The sequence below is a fragment of the Castanea sativa genome, chromosome 1 (genome assembly GCF_040712315.1).
Source record: "Castanea sativa cultivar Marrone di Chiusa Pesio chromosome 1, ASM4071231v1".
Lineage (NCBI taxonomy): Eukaryota > Viridiplantae > Streptophyta > Magnoliopsida > Fagales > Fagaceae > Castanea > Castanea sativa.
Window position 1 is genome coordinate 53834178 of NC_134013.1, and position 20072 is coordinate 53854249.

Below are 20072 nucleotides of genomic sequence, written 5' to 3' on the forward strand. Positions count from 1 at the left end.
AACCTTCATCCATAGTCTAAGACGTGAGATTTTAAACCACTTACAGCAAAATCAAAAGAACTAGAGGCTCAAATGCTTGGGTTATTCAAGTGAAATTATCAATTAATTCTTAGTGCATGCACAGTAGAGAGGAATAAGAATCCCCTTTTCAAACATACAGATTTTCCATCCACACAAGAAGCAAGTAGAAAGGAAGAAGAATTCCCTTTTCAAACATATAGATTTTCTATACGCACAAGAAGCAAATGCAACGGTGCAAGTTATAAGGTTTAGCTTAGGTTTCTAGAACAATTAGTACTACTTATCAAGCAAACGCAAAGTCAATATTAAAAATAGAGGAGATCCTTAGGGGTAGTGCAATCAGTTCAGAACCACAACTTATAAAGTGGAAGTCAATAGTTTGAATATCCTCTTCTGGCTTCTCCTGAGACCGAAATTAACTTTAAAACAAAAAAAACAAAAAAAAAAACAAAAACAAGAACAAAAACAAAAACAAAAACAAAAACAAAACCATTATTTTCAAGAGTATATCTAATAGAGTCTATGAATAGGACTCTAATTTGACAACCATCCTTAAGTTAGTGAAAAGGGTATCTGCAGGTGTTATGAGCAAAAAGGTGCTCTTGACAGGTTTTGTTGGATCTGCAGATTTCATTTAATTGTGTTAAATTCTAATGACATATTGAATTTATAGAAACCAAGCTCAAGAGTGAAGGAACTAAAGGAAAGATGGTCAATCATAATTTAAGCACTGGAATTACATTACATAATGTGTCATAACAAGCATAGGAGCCCCCAAAATATCTCCGCGAGGCTCTTATACAATGACAAACATTCCAAGTAGAACACCAAACAGGATGATTGGATAAGAAAAGAGAAGGATCAAAAGTGCTAGAAAAGAAGAGAGCTATAAGAACAAAAGCTTGCAGTCATTGCCCAGGCACATCTCACTGTACAGAGATAACAGAAGTGGAGATACTGAAGCCACATTTGAAATCAACAAACCTCTCAAAGTTTCAGTGTGAGATCGGGTGTAGAGTTGTCTATGTCAACTTGTGGAGTCACCTCTACAAAATTTATGTCTGAACTTTCAGTCAATACAAAACTAGGATGAGGAGGATTACCTGCCTCAGCAACTTGACGGAAACTACCAGGCCACAACAGCTCTGCCTCATCATCCTCGACGAAAATAGGCATTCCCATATAGCCATTTTGAAATCTTGTATTGTTTCTGATCTCAGAAGGCCTAACCGGTGGCACAAAGCCATAATGCACTGAAGAGTGTGCTTTGATTCCCAGGGACCTGATTGAAGATCCATGCAGAGGCAGAGATGCTAGGCTGGCATACCTCTCTGAGAATATACCCATTCGCATAGCCCGCTTTGCCAGTGTTCGTTCTCTCTTATGTGCATTTTGGTGTCCACCAAGAGCCTGCGAGCTGAAGAACTTGCGTTGACAGTAATTGCAAGAAAAAACTCGTGGGATGGCTGCTGTTGTAGTATGGGATGCAGGTTCGTTGCTACTCTCGCTAGTGCTTGACAATGAGAGTCCCAATGAATCCCTTCCACATAGATCATCAGTGTTGAAGCTGAGAGTTAAGTCAAGAGTGATTGGCTCCGACTCTGATTGAGCCACTATGAGATTAGTGAGATGGGAACAGTTAGTGAGGCTGTCATTGGAGGGACCTGCAGAGGTTTCTTGAATGGATATGTTGGAAGCAACTTGGCTGCTAACTTCAGAATCACTTTCTGAAGGGGCTTTTATTTCAAGGTCAAAGTTAGGTTTCATTGTCGAGCTGTGTAGTCAGTTGGGGAAGCTAGTTTACATTCTATATGAGCAACAACTAGATTCTGCCAGCCTGCAATAGACCAATCTAGACAATCTTATCCTGCATTGTGAAGCACAATAATATTCAGCACATCACACCTGATTTTCATTTATTAAGATACAACCAAAAAAGAATATTAACATCAGATTTTTTAATGTTTATTGCCCCGGAGAATCGAGAGCACAGAGGCTAACACCTAGGGTGTATGTACAAAAACTAACAAAAGAAAATAAGGTGAGGCAGGAATTAGAGTCAAACAGAAAAAATGTCTTATTTCATAAAGCACAATCGAAGTCTTATGACAATGATACTCCATTATTGTTCTAGGTATGGTCAACACCATGTATTTTCATGAGAAAGCATAGCTTAGAATTGAACCTGTCTGCATTGCCCCTTTTTTTTCATTTTTTATTTTATGACAAGCATATTCCTTTGCTGGTGACTCAAAATGGATGTAATTGGAACAAAAATTTCCATCACATTTGGTTTGAAAATCAGAGTATATATGTTGGCATGAACGCTATAAAACAGTACATATTCACAGTATGTAAAACATAGTAATCCTCAGGTTTAACAGACTTTTTCAGTAACAATATCAACTTAGGATGTGACTACCATTGGATCAAAAGGCACATCTTTTTATTTTTCAATGCAAAATAATTCAAGAGAATAACTATTTGCTTAAACAAATTCACCAAAGGGAAGAGTGGGGTAAAGCTATATCTGTCACCAACTGCTTCTCTTGATTGAATCTCAAAACCCTGGTTAAGTTATCAAACCAAAATTATTCTAAATATCTTATACTAACTGATTACAGAAAGGAGGCAGTTATCAAAATGTTAGCCCAATTAGATTACAAGGTTCTGTTTTCTCTATGATGAGATTGCCAATAACAATGTTAAGAACTTAAGAACAAGATAACAGCAGTATAGGCAACCTTAATTTCCAAAGTATAACTTAATCAAGAATCTTAGCTTTTGGTAAGAAATATCTACAAAATCATGGCAGGTTCTCTCAAAATTTTGATATCAATGCAAATGAATTTTTTTTTTTCTTGGTCAGAAATTGAAATTTAATATTGCAATTCCTAGATATTTCAGAGTGAGCCCAGATAAAAAACTTAAAATTTCTCAGTTATTCTTTCCTTGTTGACTCTTGCAAACTAACTGTCTCTGAATTTATTTGAGACTGGAAGGTCTTTCTTTCATAACGACACGTGCTGGTTTCAGATCCGACTACTACAAAGCATCTTCCAACAGAGGAGGAAGGAACCATTATAACATGTATCTCTTCACTGAGTATGGTGCAGATCTTCCCACTTATTATCTACTAGTACTTTGACATAAAATATCGGAAATGGGTGTGTTTCATCTGAAAGTATTTATCTATATTGGGAGATCACACCACCATGTGCAATGCCAAAATCATGAATTTTACGCATGCACAATTTTTATGCTCATTATGTTCATAATTTCTTCAATTGCATTTAGATTTTAAATTTAAGGATTTAGTATCTTTATACTTTTATTATTTAATAAAACGGAGTCTTTTAAATCTTGATTTTAGAAATACATACAAAGTTTTAAGACCAAGGGAGTTATAAGAATGACCATTCTGAAATAGACTGCACCAGCCAAAACACCTACAAATTCAATTCAAGAAGCTTAACAAGACTCTGAGCTCCAACAAAAGGATGAAATAAATTGGTGACTAGGTCAAGTTGCCTAACATGGCATGTAAAAAAATTCACCACAATTCTATATCATATAAACAAGCCTTTTACCAACTCTTTAGTGTTAGGCCAAAGTTTATGCTAGTAAGCATCAAATTGTAGGTTCTTTTTCTCATGAATCAGCTTAGTTTTGGGCCTTCCTAATAGTAAACACTTTAACTGAGTTACAATAAAAGCTATGTTTGCCACTATTGTAGACAATCAAACCACCAATTGACTTCCCCGTTTTAAGTCAAAGTTGAGTGCTTAATGCTGACGCTTGTAACACTTACTCCTTCAATTTGCAGTCCTTACAACCTTCATTTCGTCTTTATCTCATCCAACTTTATTCAACTTACTTTTGAATACATGCCTTTGAATAATCAACATAAAGTAGTGCTGAATTTGTAGCCACCCTTTGAATCCATCTGGTTAATTTCTATATGCAATAACCCTTGGAAGCACTTCAATATAATTCATTTTGCTCCACTAAAGGTACTATTTTTCAGTCTTCCTCTTCTCATAAACGATAAAACCAAGAGAACAATATGGTCTTTTGGGACCTCTCTGCCATTGACCTAAGTTCTCTATCATAGATGTGGTGATTTAACAGAAATTATTTGCTAATATTAATCCTTATGCAGCTTGTCTATTCCTATTGACTCTTATATGACCACTCAAATAGCCAAAGCCAATGCAAAGGACGTTGATTCTGTACCTACCCTGATGTAAGTGAACTTTTGTTCAAGATTTAGTTCTCTTATATATATATATATGTATTCTCAGTCTAGTCAATATATCTATTTATTTATATTTCTATCATAACCATTCCTTTAATTTAATCGGAAATGGAGTAGATAAAATCTGATGCTGAATATGTTGCAAGAAGCTTATAGCCTTTTGTTTTCTTTTTTAACTGGAGTGTATTCTTTTACTCAGTACAAATACCATGAGACAATTGTGTTAGTAATGGACAACTAGCATCAATATCCCAATGAATATGTGTGACTGTCTGTTTCTAGTGTGTATATGAGAGATAGACAAATCTTGTCACATAACAACAAATACTTTCAAACAGGAACATGGTATGATAACCAAGAGAATTAACCTCTGTGACTAAGATAGTGATTCTTGTTACTTGACAATCAACATCTCCAAATATGCAAAGGCATCATGAACTAGGAGAATCGACAATGATCAAGGCAGAAGACCTTTTGGGAATTGTTAAAAACATGGAAGATTCCTCAAGAAAAACCACTTAAACTAAAATATATGAAAGAGAGATATAGATGAAAAAATAAACTATATACAACTTGTGCTAGAAATAAAACGCAGTCTATAATAAGAAAAGCAGGGAGATAAATAATTTAATCAAGATTGATTCCATGAAGATAAGTATAGAGAATATATACACTATGGACAGGTATATCCTAATCCAAGTTGAAGGGCCAAATCAGCACAAAGCATATCTCATGGATCAGTCATGTAAATTTATGATTCCCTGAATGTGTGAATAATTTTCATAGATTGCTGAGCTTGAAGAATTAAAGGCATATATCTCACACTAAAGCCACACGTTTGTGGTCTCTTTGTTCCACTAACATATATATTCGCACTCAAGCAAACACACAAACACCCACATATATTAGAAAATGTTGAGTGAGGCAGCATAAATACCACCTAAGAATTTCTAAAAAGTTCCCATAAGAAAAACAAAGGCTTAAATTAAAATTGACCCATGGGAAATTTGTATTTCTGTTGTATCACTCTAAAATGAACTCAAACTAACTTAAATGCACATATTTGATTGCTCTTTCAGTGACAAAATTTAAAAGCCTACCCAAAGTTTAGATACAGAATTCCGTATCTAAGAATCAATGGGAAAAAGGTATAAGGCCAGGCAAGAGAGACAAAGAAATCACTACTTTAAAAGACAACCGAATTTAGCAAATTTCATTCAGTAATCTATATTCTATCTTCATCCTGCAAATCAATCTCCATTTTCCATAACACATGAACAAATTCAACCTTTTGAATAGCAAATACTTAAAACTAGATTAGCTTAAATACAAAGTTTCAAACACTAACCCGAAACTCACACACACGGAAATTCAGCAAAACCACAGGCACAGATTACAAAACCATCTGGAGCAGCCTATATTCTCACCATAACCCCACAAACAGAGAAAACCAAAAGCCATAGAAAACCATAGCAGGAACATAGTCAAGTACACAGAAACAGTGATCAACCACTGACTACTAGTACCTTTACAGTCAAGAAGATAAACAAAGAAACTAATAATAAAAGAAAAACATAATAAGAGCAGTAGAGCGCCATACCATCATCAAGATCAAGCTAAATTGGAAAGGTTGTGGATTTATACTGCTTTGAATTCCAAGACATCTGCTTTCATGTATAGCTGATCATCCCAAGACCGAGTACTACTCTTGAATTTGTTGTTGCAAGAAAATTAATGAGGAGTGGATGAGAGCACAGAGCCAAAGTAAAAAAACAACAACATGGGTAATGGACAAAACAAACACAGAGAGACAGAGAGAGTGGTGGGTACTGATGTTTAATTATGGGAAAGCAAAGCTAAGAGGAGAGTGGTGGGGTGAGGGGGACATTGGTGGGACGTCAGAGAAGTCAGAGGGAAAGGTAGTGTTGGGATAAATTTTACTATAAACAAAAAAAAATTTAGAAACAGGATATGACATAATACTTCACTCAAAGTCCCATCCCAGTGTACCACTTCTTCCTTGTTATTTTTTGGGCTTTTCCCCCAAAAACAACACAACTGAACTACAATTGGGATGGGATTGTCATTGTAGTACATACCAATAATACTACTATTACATGTAGGATGAAAGAGAACGAAGAAGCAAGCACTAGTATTAGTTATTTAAAGAGACCCACCAAAGATTCTATGATTCTATCTCTTTCTCTCCACTTTAAAAGTGTTATAGGTAAGTCCACAGTGCATGGGGTCGGGTTCGGGGTCGACTTTCATTCATCAGATTCACCATCAACTTTCTTGTGCACGTCTAGCTCCAGCATAATAACTACTAGTTTGGCCTTCATTCATGCCCATGGAATATAAAACATGCATATATGTATATAAAGGCCATAGCAAATTATGAAATTTTTTTAGACAAAATTTAATTATAAAATTAGTTGTAATTTAAGACTACAAACTCATTTAATAAAGTATATATTACAACATATTTTTAAAATCTAACCGTTGAATTGCATATTTTTTACGCTCTTAATATATATGTTAGATTTTGTGTTAATTGGATATTATTTACTATATAATCTATAAGCTTATATTTTGTGCATAATTTTTAACTAATTAAAACTTGCAAATTAAAAAAAAAATTATTGCTGACATAGCTATTAATTTTTAATTTTCTTAAAATTTTACAAGTATAAAGAATATAGGTAGAAAATATAATTCAATGATAAATTTGTCAAAATTTACCTCTAATAAAATATATTAAATTTATAATCTAAAACTACAACTAATTTTGTAGTTAAATTTTGTCCATATTTTTTTATCCATAATTTTTGTTGTGCAACACCACACACACACACCCACCAAAAATCAAAAGGTGCATGCCGCTTACAGCTACTTATAATTAATTTATTTTATTGTGCATTATAGCTGCTTCTTTTTGCCTTTTTATTATTCTATTGCTCCCTTTTCTTTTTTTCCTTAACTTCCTTTTTCGAAAGGGATGTTTTGATTGATTTCTTGGACTTTCAAGCAGAGAAGCCAATGAGCTGATTGTAAACACTGGTGGAAACAACTAATTATTACTTGCAATATATATAGAGAGGCTGAGAGGGCTTTATTCTTTTTTTTTTAATTATAAATTTAAAATATAGAGGGTATTTATTTTTCCTTTGTTTTTGGCGAATACAACTCGTAATTGGCTTAATGTAGGCATGAAGTGCGGAGGCAAAGGCAGTATAATGTCCCATGGTCCACACATATGGGTTGGCCGCGAAGCTATAAAATGGAATGGAGATGGGACAGGTTTCAAATTAGGCTCCAATATATTTTATTACAAGATATTTTCAAATTGAAGTGACAGTAATAAATGAATATTTGACTTTTTTTTTTCTCAAAAAAAGATTTTTTTTTTTTTTTTTGGTAATGGGTGATACATGAGTTTTTAAGTTTTATATAATAAAATTGAGAAAGTTTTATAAACACAATAAAATTTCACAATATTTTTCACATTATTTTGTAATTGTAAGTTTAGAGCATATATTATTTGACACAGTAAATATTCTTAGTTAAGTCTTTGAGTTTATAAGTTTTACTTAGCAAATATAAGATACTGTGCTATTTTTATTTTTTTAAATCTGTGATAAAAATTCTACTCTAACTTAATTTAAATGTATATATGTGTGAAAATTCAAATGTAAGATACTATGCTATTTTTTTGTTTAATCAAAGATAAAAATTCACTCTAACTTAATCTAAATGTATATATGTGAAGAATTTTCTCTAAAAAGCTTATTCCGAAGCTCTGCTTTTAAAAGCTAATCTCCAACATCGTAAAATTTTGGACAACTCCGTTTGTAGTTGGTGCTCAAAAGCTCAAGAAAATACCCTCCATGCTTTCTATGGGACTATGAAGATCTTCACAGTATTTGGGAACTGGCTTTTAGCTAGATTCGTCATGATTATCCACAGCTCACAGACTTCTCAGATCTAGTCAATGTAGTTGGCCAAGTGCCTTGAACCTTGGAACTCTTTGCTATGGTTGCTTGGTCCATATGGTTTCGAAGGAACAAGCATCGTTACAGCAAGCCTAGTCCACCACCTAAAAAATATTTTTGAATCAGCAAGCTCTCTCCTCTCCGAGTTTCAGCATGCGTCTTACAATCATCTTGTCCAGTCAAGGCCTATCAATATTAAGTGGAAGCCTCCAGACTCAGGTATGCTAAAGATCAACTTTGAGGGGGCAGTGTTCGCCAAAATGAATGAAGCAGGAATAAGAGTTATTGTTAGGAATGAAAATAGGGAGGTGATTGCTGCTTTATATGAGAAGGTTTCACTACCTTCCTCGATGGAAATTCTAGAAATGATGGCTGCTAGAAGGGCTACCCAATTCTTTGTGGAACTCAATTATCATTAGGTGGTATTTGAAGGAGACTCTGAGTTAACTATTCGGTCCCTAACAGTGGAAAGCTCTCTCTCTCTCTCTCTCCTTGGTCATCTTGTAAAAGACTATCGCAGGTTTGTTAGAAACCATTTTATCTCTCATATTATGAGGCAGGGCAATTTTGTTGCTCATGCCTTAGCAAAAAAAGCTAGATTATCTTTTCCTTTTTTAGTTTGGATGGAGGATATGCCTCCAGATGTTATACCTTTCGGTGTAGCTAATTTCTCTTCTTGATTGATTAATAATAGTGATACTATTTCTATATAGAAAAAAATGTATATGTGTATAAAACTCCTATTTAAAATAAAAATGAGGAGATGTTGGCTGCTTTATTAGAGAAGGTTGCACTACCCTTGGTGGAAATTCTAGAAAGGATGGCTACTAGAAGGGCTAATTAAATTTTTTGTGAAACTCTATTATCATTAGGCGGTGTTCAAAGGAGACTCTGAGTTAACTATTCAGTCCCTAATAGTGGAAAGCTTTCCTCTCTCTCTCTCTCCCTCCTTGGTCATCTTGTAAAAGACTTTAAGTCTATTGCGGGTTTGTTAAGAACCCATTCTATCTCTCATATTAGGAGGCAGGGCGATTCTATCACTCAAGCCTAAGCAAAGAGAGCTAGATTATCTTTTTCTTTTTTAGATTGGATGGAGGATATGCCTCCAAACATTTTACCTTTTGTTGTAGTTGATTGATTAATAATAGTGGTACTGTTCCTATATAATAAAAATATGTGTATGTATGTGTGTGAAACTCATGTCTAGCCTCCTCCCACTTCATAAAAATTTATACTTGTAGTTATGAAGTAACCATCACACCAAAGATACAGATGATATTATGATAACTTATCAATATCTTTGAAAATGGAAACTCGAAACAAAAAAGGAGATAATAAACATTTATGAGCAAAAAGGGAAAAAATATATGCATTAAATGGGGCAATAACCACTATTAGCATTTTTTATCTTGCTATTAAAGGCTTCATTTGGGAGTTCATAAGAGAATGGAATGAAATAATCAGAAGGGAATGAAAACGAATGGAATGTTTTTAAGTAAGTGAAAGAAATGGAAAAGAAATTAATGGTATGGAATTAAGTGACATTTTTTGAATGTTTTAAAATAAAGAAATTGAAATGAATGAAAGTGAATGGAATGTAAGTAGCTTTGTTTGGGAGTAAAATAGAGTGAAAGAAACGTAATCATTTTATAATAATATTACTATTAGACCCTTATTTTAAAATAAAATGTTGAATATATAGGGGTATTTTGGGAATTTTAATACAAAATTCATTAAATCTAATTTCATTATCTCCAATTCCTCTCAATTTCGAAAGAATGGAAATTTGAGGTTTTAAGAAAATATAGAGGAATGAGTGTTCCCTCCTACCCGTTTCATTCCCTCCCACTTAAACTCTCAAATAAGAGAATAAATTTTCTATTCCTTCCATTAAAACACCCAAATAAGAAAATAGAAGAATATTATAAAATTATTTTCATCATTCACTTCCATTCCCTCATCCTAAATGAGGGCTTAAACTCCCAAATAAGAAAATGAGATTTCAATTCCCTCCATTAAAATTCCCAAACAAGAAAATTGAATAATATTATAAAATTATTCTCTTAATTCATTTCAATTCCCTCCTTTCAAACGAGGGCTTAGACGTAGAAGTAATGCTACAACCACAGAGTATTTTACAATATTTTTACAAACTGTTAATGTGGTCAATTTTTTATTAGTTTTTATCTAAACCTACTATTAATATCACTTTTTTATTTGCTAATAACTATTCACTACAGTTATAAAATGTGGGTACTACAAAATTAGCTGAGAGTTGATATTTGGAAGTATTTTTCTCTCTCACATCACATGGTTATTATTATTATTATTATTATTATTATTATTGATAGATCTCTCACATGGTTATTTAACGTGTCATTCGTACACGTTTAAATGTCAGACTTAAAAAAAAGGAGAAAGTACAATTATTGGAGTACGGAACTGTGAGAATCACGAACCAAGGGGACTGAGAAATGTTCGAATATTTCCCTTGGATGGCTCATAAGGGAAACTCAACTAACAAAATTTATCAACTGACAATTTATTTCCCAAGGAGTGGTCACTTGATTATTTTTGGATAAAAAACATCAAGAAAATTAAAAACATATTTATTAAAAAGAAATTCAAAATTATTTTTTTAATGAAAATAATTTAAAAATTACATGAATTTTCCTTCTAATTACAGACTAAAAAAAATTACATTTTTTAAATTTCTAATAAGATCTTAAGAAAAAAAATTACATATATTTAATTCTAACATAAAGCAATTGATCCAAGTTCAAAAGTTAAGTTACAAGATGAGAAAATATTAGACATCTATCTCATCCAACCCAATTATTGGTTCTTAGGAATTAATGGTCATATTTAACATCATTTTTTAATAAAAGAATCTTATTCATAAGCATTCATGTCACACGTAATCGTATGACAGATAAATATAAGAATAGCATGCAAAAACCATAAAGACTAGAAATCCACAAAAGACTTTTTTATTTTTATTTTTTTTATACAAGATAGAATTTCTACTCTAACTTAATCTTGTAGAGTGTGAGGGGCAAGAACCGAGGTCCAATGAGTCTCCAATACCATTTGACGCCATTGCATGTAAGATATTGAAGTCAATAATCATATGATCATGACATATAACACGTATCTCATGCTTTCAAAAAAGAAAGACATATTCTACTCATGATCACCATTAAAGAAAATAAATTAAAGCCCAGGTTAGTTGTGATACCTATATGCACTACCTTCCGACAAGTAGTTGTTCGTTTTTATTCACGCAATAGTATATGGACTAGGGTTTTATGATTGAGTTCAAAATGGATTTGTTAGCTCTCATATGTGTGTGTGTATATATATATATATATATAGGTAAAGGTTAGAGAAAGTTCAATTAGAAATTGAAATTGAAATTAAAATTCAATTTTACACTATGTGTCTAAATTTATGAAAGGACCATGCTATAATTATCTACTTAATTAGTTTGTGTTATGTGTCCACTTAAATTTTTTAATCTTCGTACCAAGTTAAGGAGTGCAAAATATTAAAGATCTAATATTAATGAACTATAAAATATATGTATCCGTAGCATATATTACTCATTGTGGTGTGATCATTCACCCCAAGCATACATTAACCAAAAAAAAACCTAAAAATTTATTATATTTCTCTCATTTTAGAATTCTTGTAATCAGAACGATTTCCTCCATCCAGAACACGTCTAGCTTCCCCTTGTGGCAAAAATCAAACATGCAAAATATTTCATTACGAATTCACGTAGGGTAGCTCCATAACAATCAAAAGCGAGAGCAACACAATAGTTCAAAAATATAAGTAATCAAATCATTGTTAGTTTTGTTTAAAGGGACTTCACCAAAACTATAATGACAGAACACCAAAATAGCTCGTTCTCGTATGGGATCAAATTATTTGTTGTTTTGCTCAATATGAACTTTATCAAGCGATGGAAGACAAGAAATCCAAACAGCACCTTCACCAGCTCTTTTTGTGATAGCTACAGATTCATCTTTAGCAAATTAGCAGCAAAATGTTCGTGATTGGTCAATATGGAGTCCAACTAGTGATAAAAGGTATGACCACCTATAACACCTTGAAATATTACAGTGACCTCATTGATTCTCCTCTTCCTTAAAAACATAAGTACTTGGTTTTAAAGTTAAAACTTATAAGTAACTGAGTTTGTGTGCATTTGAATTAACTTATTTTATTTATTTTGACTGTTGTGTAAAAATACAATTGTAATTTAAAAAAATTATTTCAAAAAAACTATACTTCCCTTTTAGAATGAATATAAGTTAAACACCAAACAATTTTTAGTTAATTTTGCAACACAGAATTAACTTGGTTTTGTGTTGTTTACATGGTTTTCTTTTTAAGAGTATTGGATTTTTTAAATATCACATATCTCTTGTCTGGCCAAAAATTAGAGGGAATTTGAGGATTTAAATGGGAAAAGATTCTTTCCCATTATTAAAGGGTTAGTTGTTTTGTGTGTGTGTGTGTGTGAGAGAGAGAGAGAGAGAGAGAGCATATGCATAAGGGTTTGGGGGTGAGGGGGGGGGGGAATCTCACTCTTATACTTTGTTAATTTGAATGATGAGTTGTTAGATTAAATGATTAAATACAACAGTTTCAAACAATTTAAATTTTTGGAACTATCAGTAATTTATCATGATATCAAAGTACGTAAAAAGTCACAAATTTAAATCTGAAATCTATCTTAATCTCACATTCAAAAAATCCAACATATAAAGTCTTGGGACAATTAGTAATTTATCGAGAGAATGAAAGAAAATAAAAGGAGGAGAGGGGTAAGGGAATTTTGTTGTTTGGTTGGAGGGAATCAAGGTGGAAGAAAGGAAAAGGGGGTTAGTGAATTTCCTCAGTGACCCACTATTTTGTTTCCTCCCAATTTTTTGTTTTTTTTTTGGGGTGGGGGGGGGGGGGGAGGGTGGGAATAAGGGAGAATGGTCATTCTTAAGGTGGGATCCACATATGCATAAGGGTTTGGGGGTGAGGGGGGGGGGGAATCTCACTCTTATACTTTGTTAATTTGAACAAAGAGTTGTTAAATTAAATGATTAAATACATAATTTCCTAACAATTTAAATTTTTGGAACTATCAGTAATCTATCATAATATCAAATAACGTAAGAAGTCGCAAAATTTAAATATAATATCTATCTTAATCTCACATTAAAAAAATCCATCATATTAAGTTTTGGGACAATTAGTAATTTATCAAGAGAGAATGAAAGAAAATAAAAGGAGGAGAAGGGTAAGCGAATTTTGTTTTTTGGTTGGAGGGAATGAGGGAGAATGGTCATTCTTAAGGTGGGATCCACATAATGGCTATTTTCTCTTCCCATCCTCCCTTGCATACCAAATACATGGAAGGAAAAATGTGCTAACTTTTCCTTCCCTTTCCTCTCATCTCTCTTCCCTTTCCTTTCTCTTCTTTCCCTCTTCATTTGACCAAACATATAATTATTATGATGAAAGAAATGAAGATAATGTCTTCTCTCAGATTATTTATAGCAGCCTAACCACACTTTTAGTCAAATTTAGTCATTATTGTTACTTTAACTAATGTATTATTCACACACAACTACATCATCCCTAAAACTCTATCTCTAACTCATTTAAATATTATTATTTATCTTTCTCTTTCTCCCTCTTTCCTAAATCAATTCAAAAATAATAATAATCAAAATTGCAACCCACAACTCCACCACAACAACCCAGGAGTTTTGCCACCCACAAATTTGTCATCTCCAACTCAACCCAAAACCTCCGCAACCCAAATTTGTCTAGACCATCGCAATTCACTACAACCCATAAGCTCCACAAACAGATCTATTATCTCCAACTCTGATTTGTGAGCTCTAAGTCATCATGGCCACCTTCGAACCCAGACCACCCACCATTGTTGAAACCTAGGTTGTTGTTGAAACCCACGACCACCATCAATAAACAATTCATCTCAAAAGCAAGCCGAAATAGTGACCTGAAATAGATAGTTAATAATTATGCGAAAACTCCAAAAACAAACGTTAAGTGAAAAGAGAGAGAAAGAAGGAGAGAGAAACGAATGTTTTATAATTTTATAATAACTTAGCAATGAACTATACATCAATAATTGTATTGAAGGTACCATACATTATTAAAATTTTGAGAGAAAGTATTGAGGTTGATGTAGGGTAGTTTTACTTGAATTTAGTTAAAAATATGCTAAAACGTTATTTTAATTAGAGAGAGAAAGGGAGAGAGATATTTAATAATTATGTGAAAACTCCAAAAGCATACATTAAGTGAAGAGATAGAGAAAGAGGGAAAAAAATGAATGTTTTATAATTTTATAATGACTTAGCAATGAACAGTACATCAACAATTGTATTGAAGATACCATACATTATTAAAAATTTGAAATAAAGTATTGAGATTGATGTAAGGTAGTTTTAGTTGAGTTTAGTTAAAAATATGCTAAAACGTTATTTTAATCAAATTGGTGCAAGTGCTCTAGTGTGCACGACTTCCAAGAAAGAACTACATATAGGATATCAAACTACTTTGTGACCTATTTTACTCCTCCAAAAGCATATCTTAAGTGAAGAGAGAGAGAGAGAGAGAGAGAGAGAAATGTTTTATAATTTTTTAATAGCTTAGCAATGAACAGTACACCAATAATTGTATTGAAGGTACCATACATTATTAAAAATTTGGAAGAAAGTATTGAGATTGAGGTAGAGTAGTTTTAATTGAGTTTAGTTAAAAATATACTAAAACGTTGTTTTAATTATACTACCAAGAACTACACATAGGGTATCAAACTACCTGGTGGCCTCCTATTTTACCCCTCCTTTTATGAGATTCAAACCTTTGATATATAAGTGATTGTGGAATCAAACTTATCTAAGAATTTAGTAAAACGTAATTAGCAAATGAAAACGAAAAAGAATTTTAAACTGACTGAGTGTACGGAAACAAAAATGTATTAACTAATTTAGTTCCCATAAGCATACTGCATACCTACTCATTAGGTCATTAGAAGCCTAGCTAAGCACATGTTCAAAGTGAATAATTTTTTATGTTTTTTAAACCTAGAGTAAAGGAAAAGTTGAGCATAACTATAAAAAGCAATGCAATTCAAACGATGCAATCCCAATTAAAATTTGCACGTAAAATAACTAGCCTAGAGACAAACCTAGTCATGTCAAAAGTATAGCTAGGGTAGGTTCTGTTTTTTTGATTAAAAAGTATTAAAAAAAGCTGCATGTACAAACCCAACCAATGCAAACTCGACATTTCATCAAATTCAATGGAGCTGAAGTTTGTCGGATCGAATTGTTTTGCACGTAAAGAAAGTGAATTGTACGTGAAAGGTATAGTATAAAAAAAAATAATAAGAAAGAAACAGGCAACAAAGTCATCGATCTCTATCCCCACAATCCCCACAATATTCTTTGAAGTGATGAACCGCAAACCCATTCCTATGAAGCAGAGAGATAAATCTATCACATTACACTATATAACATGCACATGAACCAGTGACACACTTTGTTCTAGTCTGTGCAGTGACCGACAGTTCCACGTTCGCGCCGCTCGGTGTGCTTCCCGAGACACCGGTGGTGGGGCTTGATCCCAACCTCCATATATCTCACTGCCCCCTTTAACTGGTCCACCACACGCTTGGCCTACCCTAGCCTAGCCTACATAGCTCTTTCATTATATATATCATCGCTAAAGCTAATAATGTTCTCTTGAGGATTTTTCTTTTAATTTATTTTATATTAATTTAAGATGACAGAGAAGTTTCACCACTCATGTATTATTTTTTACATTTTAGATACGCACTCAATTAAAGTTGATATAATCTCTGTTTATGATCTTAAAGAAATGATTTTATTTTTGATGTCGTAATTAAGAAGTGACGAAGCCATATAACGGTAAGAGGGCCCGAATTTCTAAAAACTAAATTCTTGAATGGATATACTTATCCATATAAATGGTCCAAATTTTTTTTTTTTAAATTAAGTATATATGAGTTTAGCAAAAAAAAAAAAAAAAGTTTAGTATATATGAGAAAGGGTTTATTTGAGATTCGTTTATTTTATTTTATTAAATTTTTTTGCTAAAAATACTGTAAATAAAGGTAAAAGTTAACTAAAATAGTAAAGTGAGACTCATAAATAGTACTAAAAAGTGCAGTGAGCCTATGAATATTAGCAAAAATAAGCTAAATATTAAAATAAGCCAATTTTTTAATTTGAAGCAAAACACACACTAAAGCTTTTAGATCCTAATTAAAGTTGTTATGTATTTAAAAATAAAAAATATATATGATTTTTTATAAGAAAGTCTAATATTTCTTATGGATTTTACTAACATGTGCCCTAAGGGCACACAATAGTATACTGTTTTTGGAAAAAAAATTTATCGGGAATTGAAAAAATTTTACAACCTTTTTAATTTCACATTAATCGGATCCTTCTTATGTTCATTTATGGTCCTTTTAACGGGTGATTTTAGGACTTTTCTTAATAGACTTTTGAGAAATGTCAAATATTATGAGAGTGAAGAAAGAGATCATAGAGAAGAGAGAGAACATAAGATTTACGTGGTTAGGCCTACATCCACATAAAGAAGGCCGTGGTGACTACATCTTTACTATAATATCAACTCACATTGTTACAATGAACCTAAGTAGGGTCTATACAGGGAGAGAGAGAGTTAGGGTTAGACATACATGAACTTACAATAAAAGTTGGCCTCTTGGGCCTACACATAAACCTAATACCTCTAACAAGAAAATTTCTAATACCACTTTTATGTGCAATATAAAAAATAGTAAAAAAAATCAATTACTTTTTTTCCCATAAAAAGTTTCTAATAATATTTCTTAAACCAATATCTTTATGGCATTTGTTAATTTTTCCATTCATTTAAATAGATACAATTCAATTAATGAAAAGTTATACATGTATATACACACACACACACACACACACCACAATTCTTGTGTTGTAATTGACACTTCTTAATATTTCCAACGGAAATGTATTAGTATTTAAAGCCCTTCACCCCCCACTATCGAACTATAAGAAATAAATAAATAACTATAAGTTGTATATATTTATATTTATAAAATTATAACAAACATATATATAGTTAGCATAATAATTATTTTTTTAAAAAAATGATCCGCCCTTATAAAAATATGGGTTTATTTATTTATTATAAGAAAAATCAGTAATTAAGAGAGAAGGATTTCTAGACGTTTATTCTTGAAAAACTAAGAAATTTTGATTGAGATAAAAGGCACTCTTGGCCAATGATAGTTAAATAGAGATAACTTGAGGATATCAAATATTTCTGGAATACTAGTTTATACTTTTTTTTTTTTTTTTTTATAAATATACTAGTTTATACTATTACATAAAGTAAGAATATTAGTATGCTATTATAATATTAGTTTACATCTTGAGTTGTGTTTATAATACTCGTTTATACTATTATAGAGAGTAAGAATAAAGTATATATAAAGAGAAAAATATTTAATCACAAGATATTTTATTCGATCCCCTTAAAGACAAATTCTTGGCTCTCCATTGATTGAAGGTGCAATGCTTGTGCTTGCTACAATGCTACTAGATATAATAACTCCGCAATGATGACTCTAGTCTTTAAACAAATACTTATCTGTACATTCTTCCACTATATATTGGTGGATCTTTTATTTATTCTTAAGCTTAATTGCTTTGTCTTTGTTTATAGTAAGCATTTAGTATAAGTGCAGATTAGTTAGGCCCACTTTGGGGGGGAAGTATCTGCCCGCTTTATCAGCGTATCCAAGCTTTTCAGTTTGTCAAATTATTGCCAATTACGAATTAACTTCCTTGCTTGCCTCTCTCTCTCTCTCTCTCTCTCTATATATATATATAAGAGTTGAGTTAAAGTCACGATTGATGTAACTCTAAGTACATGTTAATAACATTGGATTGGCATGCATGTTAATTAAATATAGGATATATAATTCAATGGTGAGATTTTTAAAACATAAATTTAATATAAGTTATTGGGTGGTGTTATTTTACTAAAACAACTTCTAGATGCGTATTACACATATCAAATTTTATATAAATCTATCATCTAAAAAAAATTATATGAATGTAATATCACTTCATATATAATATTTCAACTAATGTATTTAGCATATTTGGATATGTGTATTTTATTAGGTTAAAGTTGTAGTTGGTATAATATTTGCTATATAGCAAAAATAAATATTTTTTTTCTATATGACTCTACTCAATGATCAATTTCAACTGTTACTTTCTAAGCCTTGTATTAAATTATATTTTTCTCCATATGTTTATCATGTAGATGCTAAATTTTATGTCAATATAATGTCATTTAATTATTGTCAAATACAATTTTTTTTGTTCAGTAGAGTTTTAAAATGTATAATATAGCACACTTATTTTTTAGATGAGATGATTCCTAGTCCAATTGTCTTGATATTTAACCAGCATAGTGGGCATACGTGGGGGAAATATAATATAATCTAACAATGCATTTAACAATATATTGATCCCACGAGAAGTTATCAAATAATGTAACAAAACGCCAAAAAGCCTTGTAATTGAATTGACACATTTCTCATATACAAAGTGCTTAGGGTTCTAGGGAAGAAATGATTTGAACTATGGGGTTAGCAATATATTGTAATCATCTCTAAAAAAATGTAACATTGTAAATAATTATACTCAGTGTAACTTGAAGTTAACTCATTTATGCTATGTATAAATGAAGTTTAATAATTTCCTAGCTAAAATGTGTTCAAATCCTACTATACTCATGAGTTTTTTTATTGGATGATAAATAATATTTGATTGACATCAATTTAATATGCACAATAAGCATATAATCTCAAAAATGGACTTGATAAGCATATATCTATATGTAATATAAAAACGAAACGTTTGACTTTTTGTTGACTATTTTTCATTGCACCTCGCTACACAAATTTATGCCATGCATATTATTTAAAAACACTAAACAGTTATGTCTTTTCATTTTGCCATTAAGTTTCAGTATCTACTTCCCCTTTCACATAAGAAGTATATATTAGAACAAAAAACTATTATTGAGAAGAAAAGCATCGGTAAGGCGTAGCGAAGAGATTGAAAAATCTAAGAAGAATAACATTTGTAAGGTGTGTAAAGAGATTGCTCAGTATAATTGTTGTTACCATTAGTGTGGCTTTCATTCTTGGACCTTTTCACTATTTAACCAAAAAAAAAAAAAAGACCGACTTACAAATAGTAATTTTTAAAAAGACTCACATATTTTTAATTTGTGTTTCTAAGAAAGATGAAAGATAAGAAGTTGAGAAGATATTACCAAATGAAGGAATTGTTTAGTATTATTGTCACTACTGTTGGTGTGGCTTGATTCCTGGACCTTTTCACTATTTAACAAAAAAAAATCGACTCACAAATAGCAATTTTGGAGAATATCTACAGGTTGCTTGTGTTTCTAAGAAAGATGAATGATAAGAAATTGAGAAGAAATTACCAAATGAATATGAACTACTATTTATATCCAAAAGATTATGACCCTTCAACAGATGCATTTTCATTCAATATGCATTTTTTCGTTCAACGGGCACCTTTTCAGTCAATAGACACATTTTCGTTCAATATGCATATTTTGGTATATTCAATTTGAATGGTTATGACATTTTAATAAACACCTTTTGGTATATATATTACAAA

At 31.8% G+C, this 20072-nt stretch overlaps 1 protein-coding gene across 1 annotated transcript; it reads right to left on the bottom strand.

Moving 5' to 3' along the window:
- Positions 1-721: 721 nt before the first annotated feature.
- On the bottom strand, positions 722-6346 carry LOC142634875 (zinc finger protein 4). Its single transcript, XM_075809125.1, has 2 exons — positions 5880-6346; positions 722-1888 (listed from the first exon to the last, which is right to left on the bottom strand). Exon 2 carries the CDS (start codon positions 1786-1788, stop codon positions 1009-1011), a length of 780 nt encoding a protein of 259 aa, XP_075665240.1. The 5' UTR covers positions 1789-1888; positions 5880-6346; the 3' UTR covers positions 722-1008.
- Positions 6347-20072: the final 13726 nt, after the last annotated feature.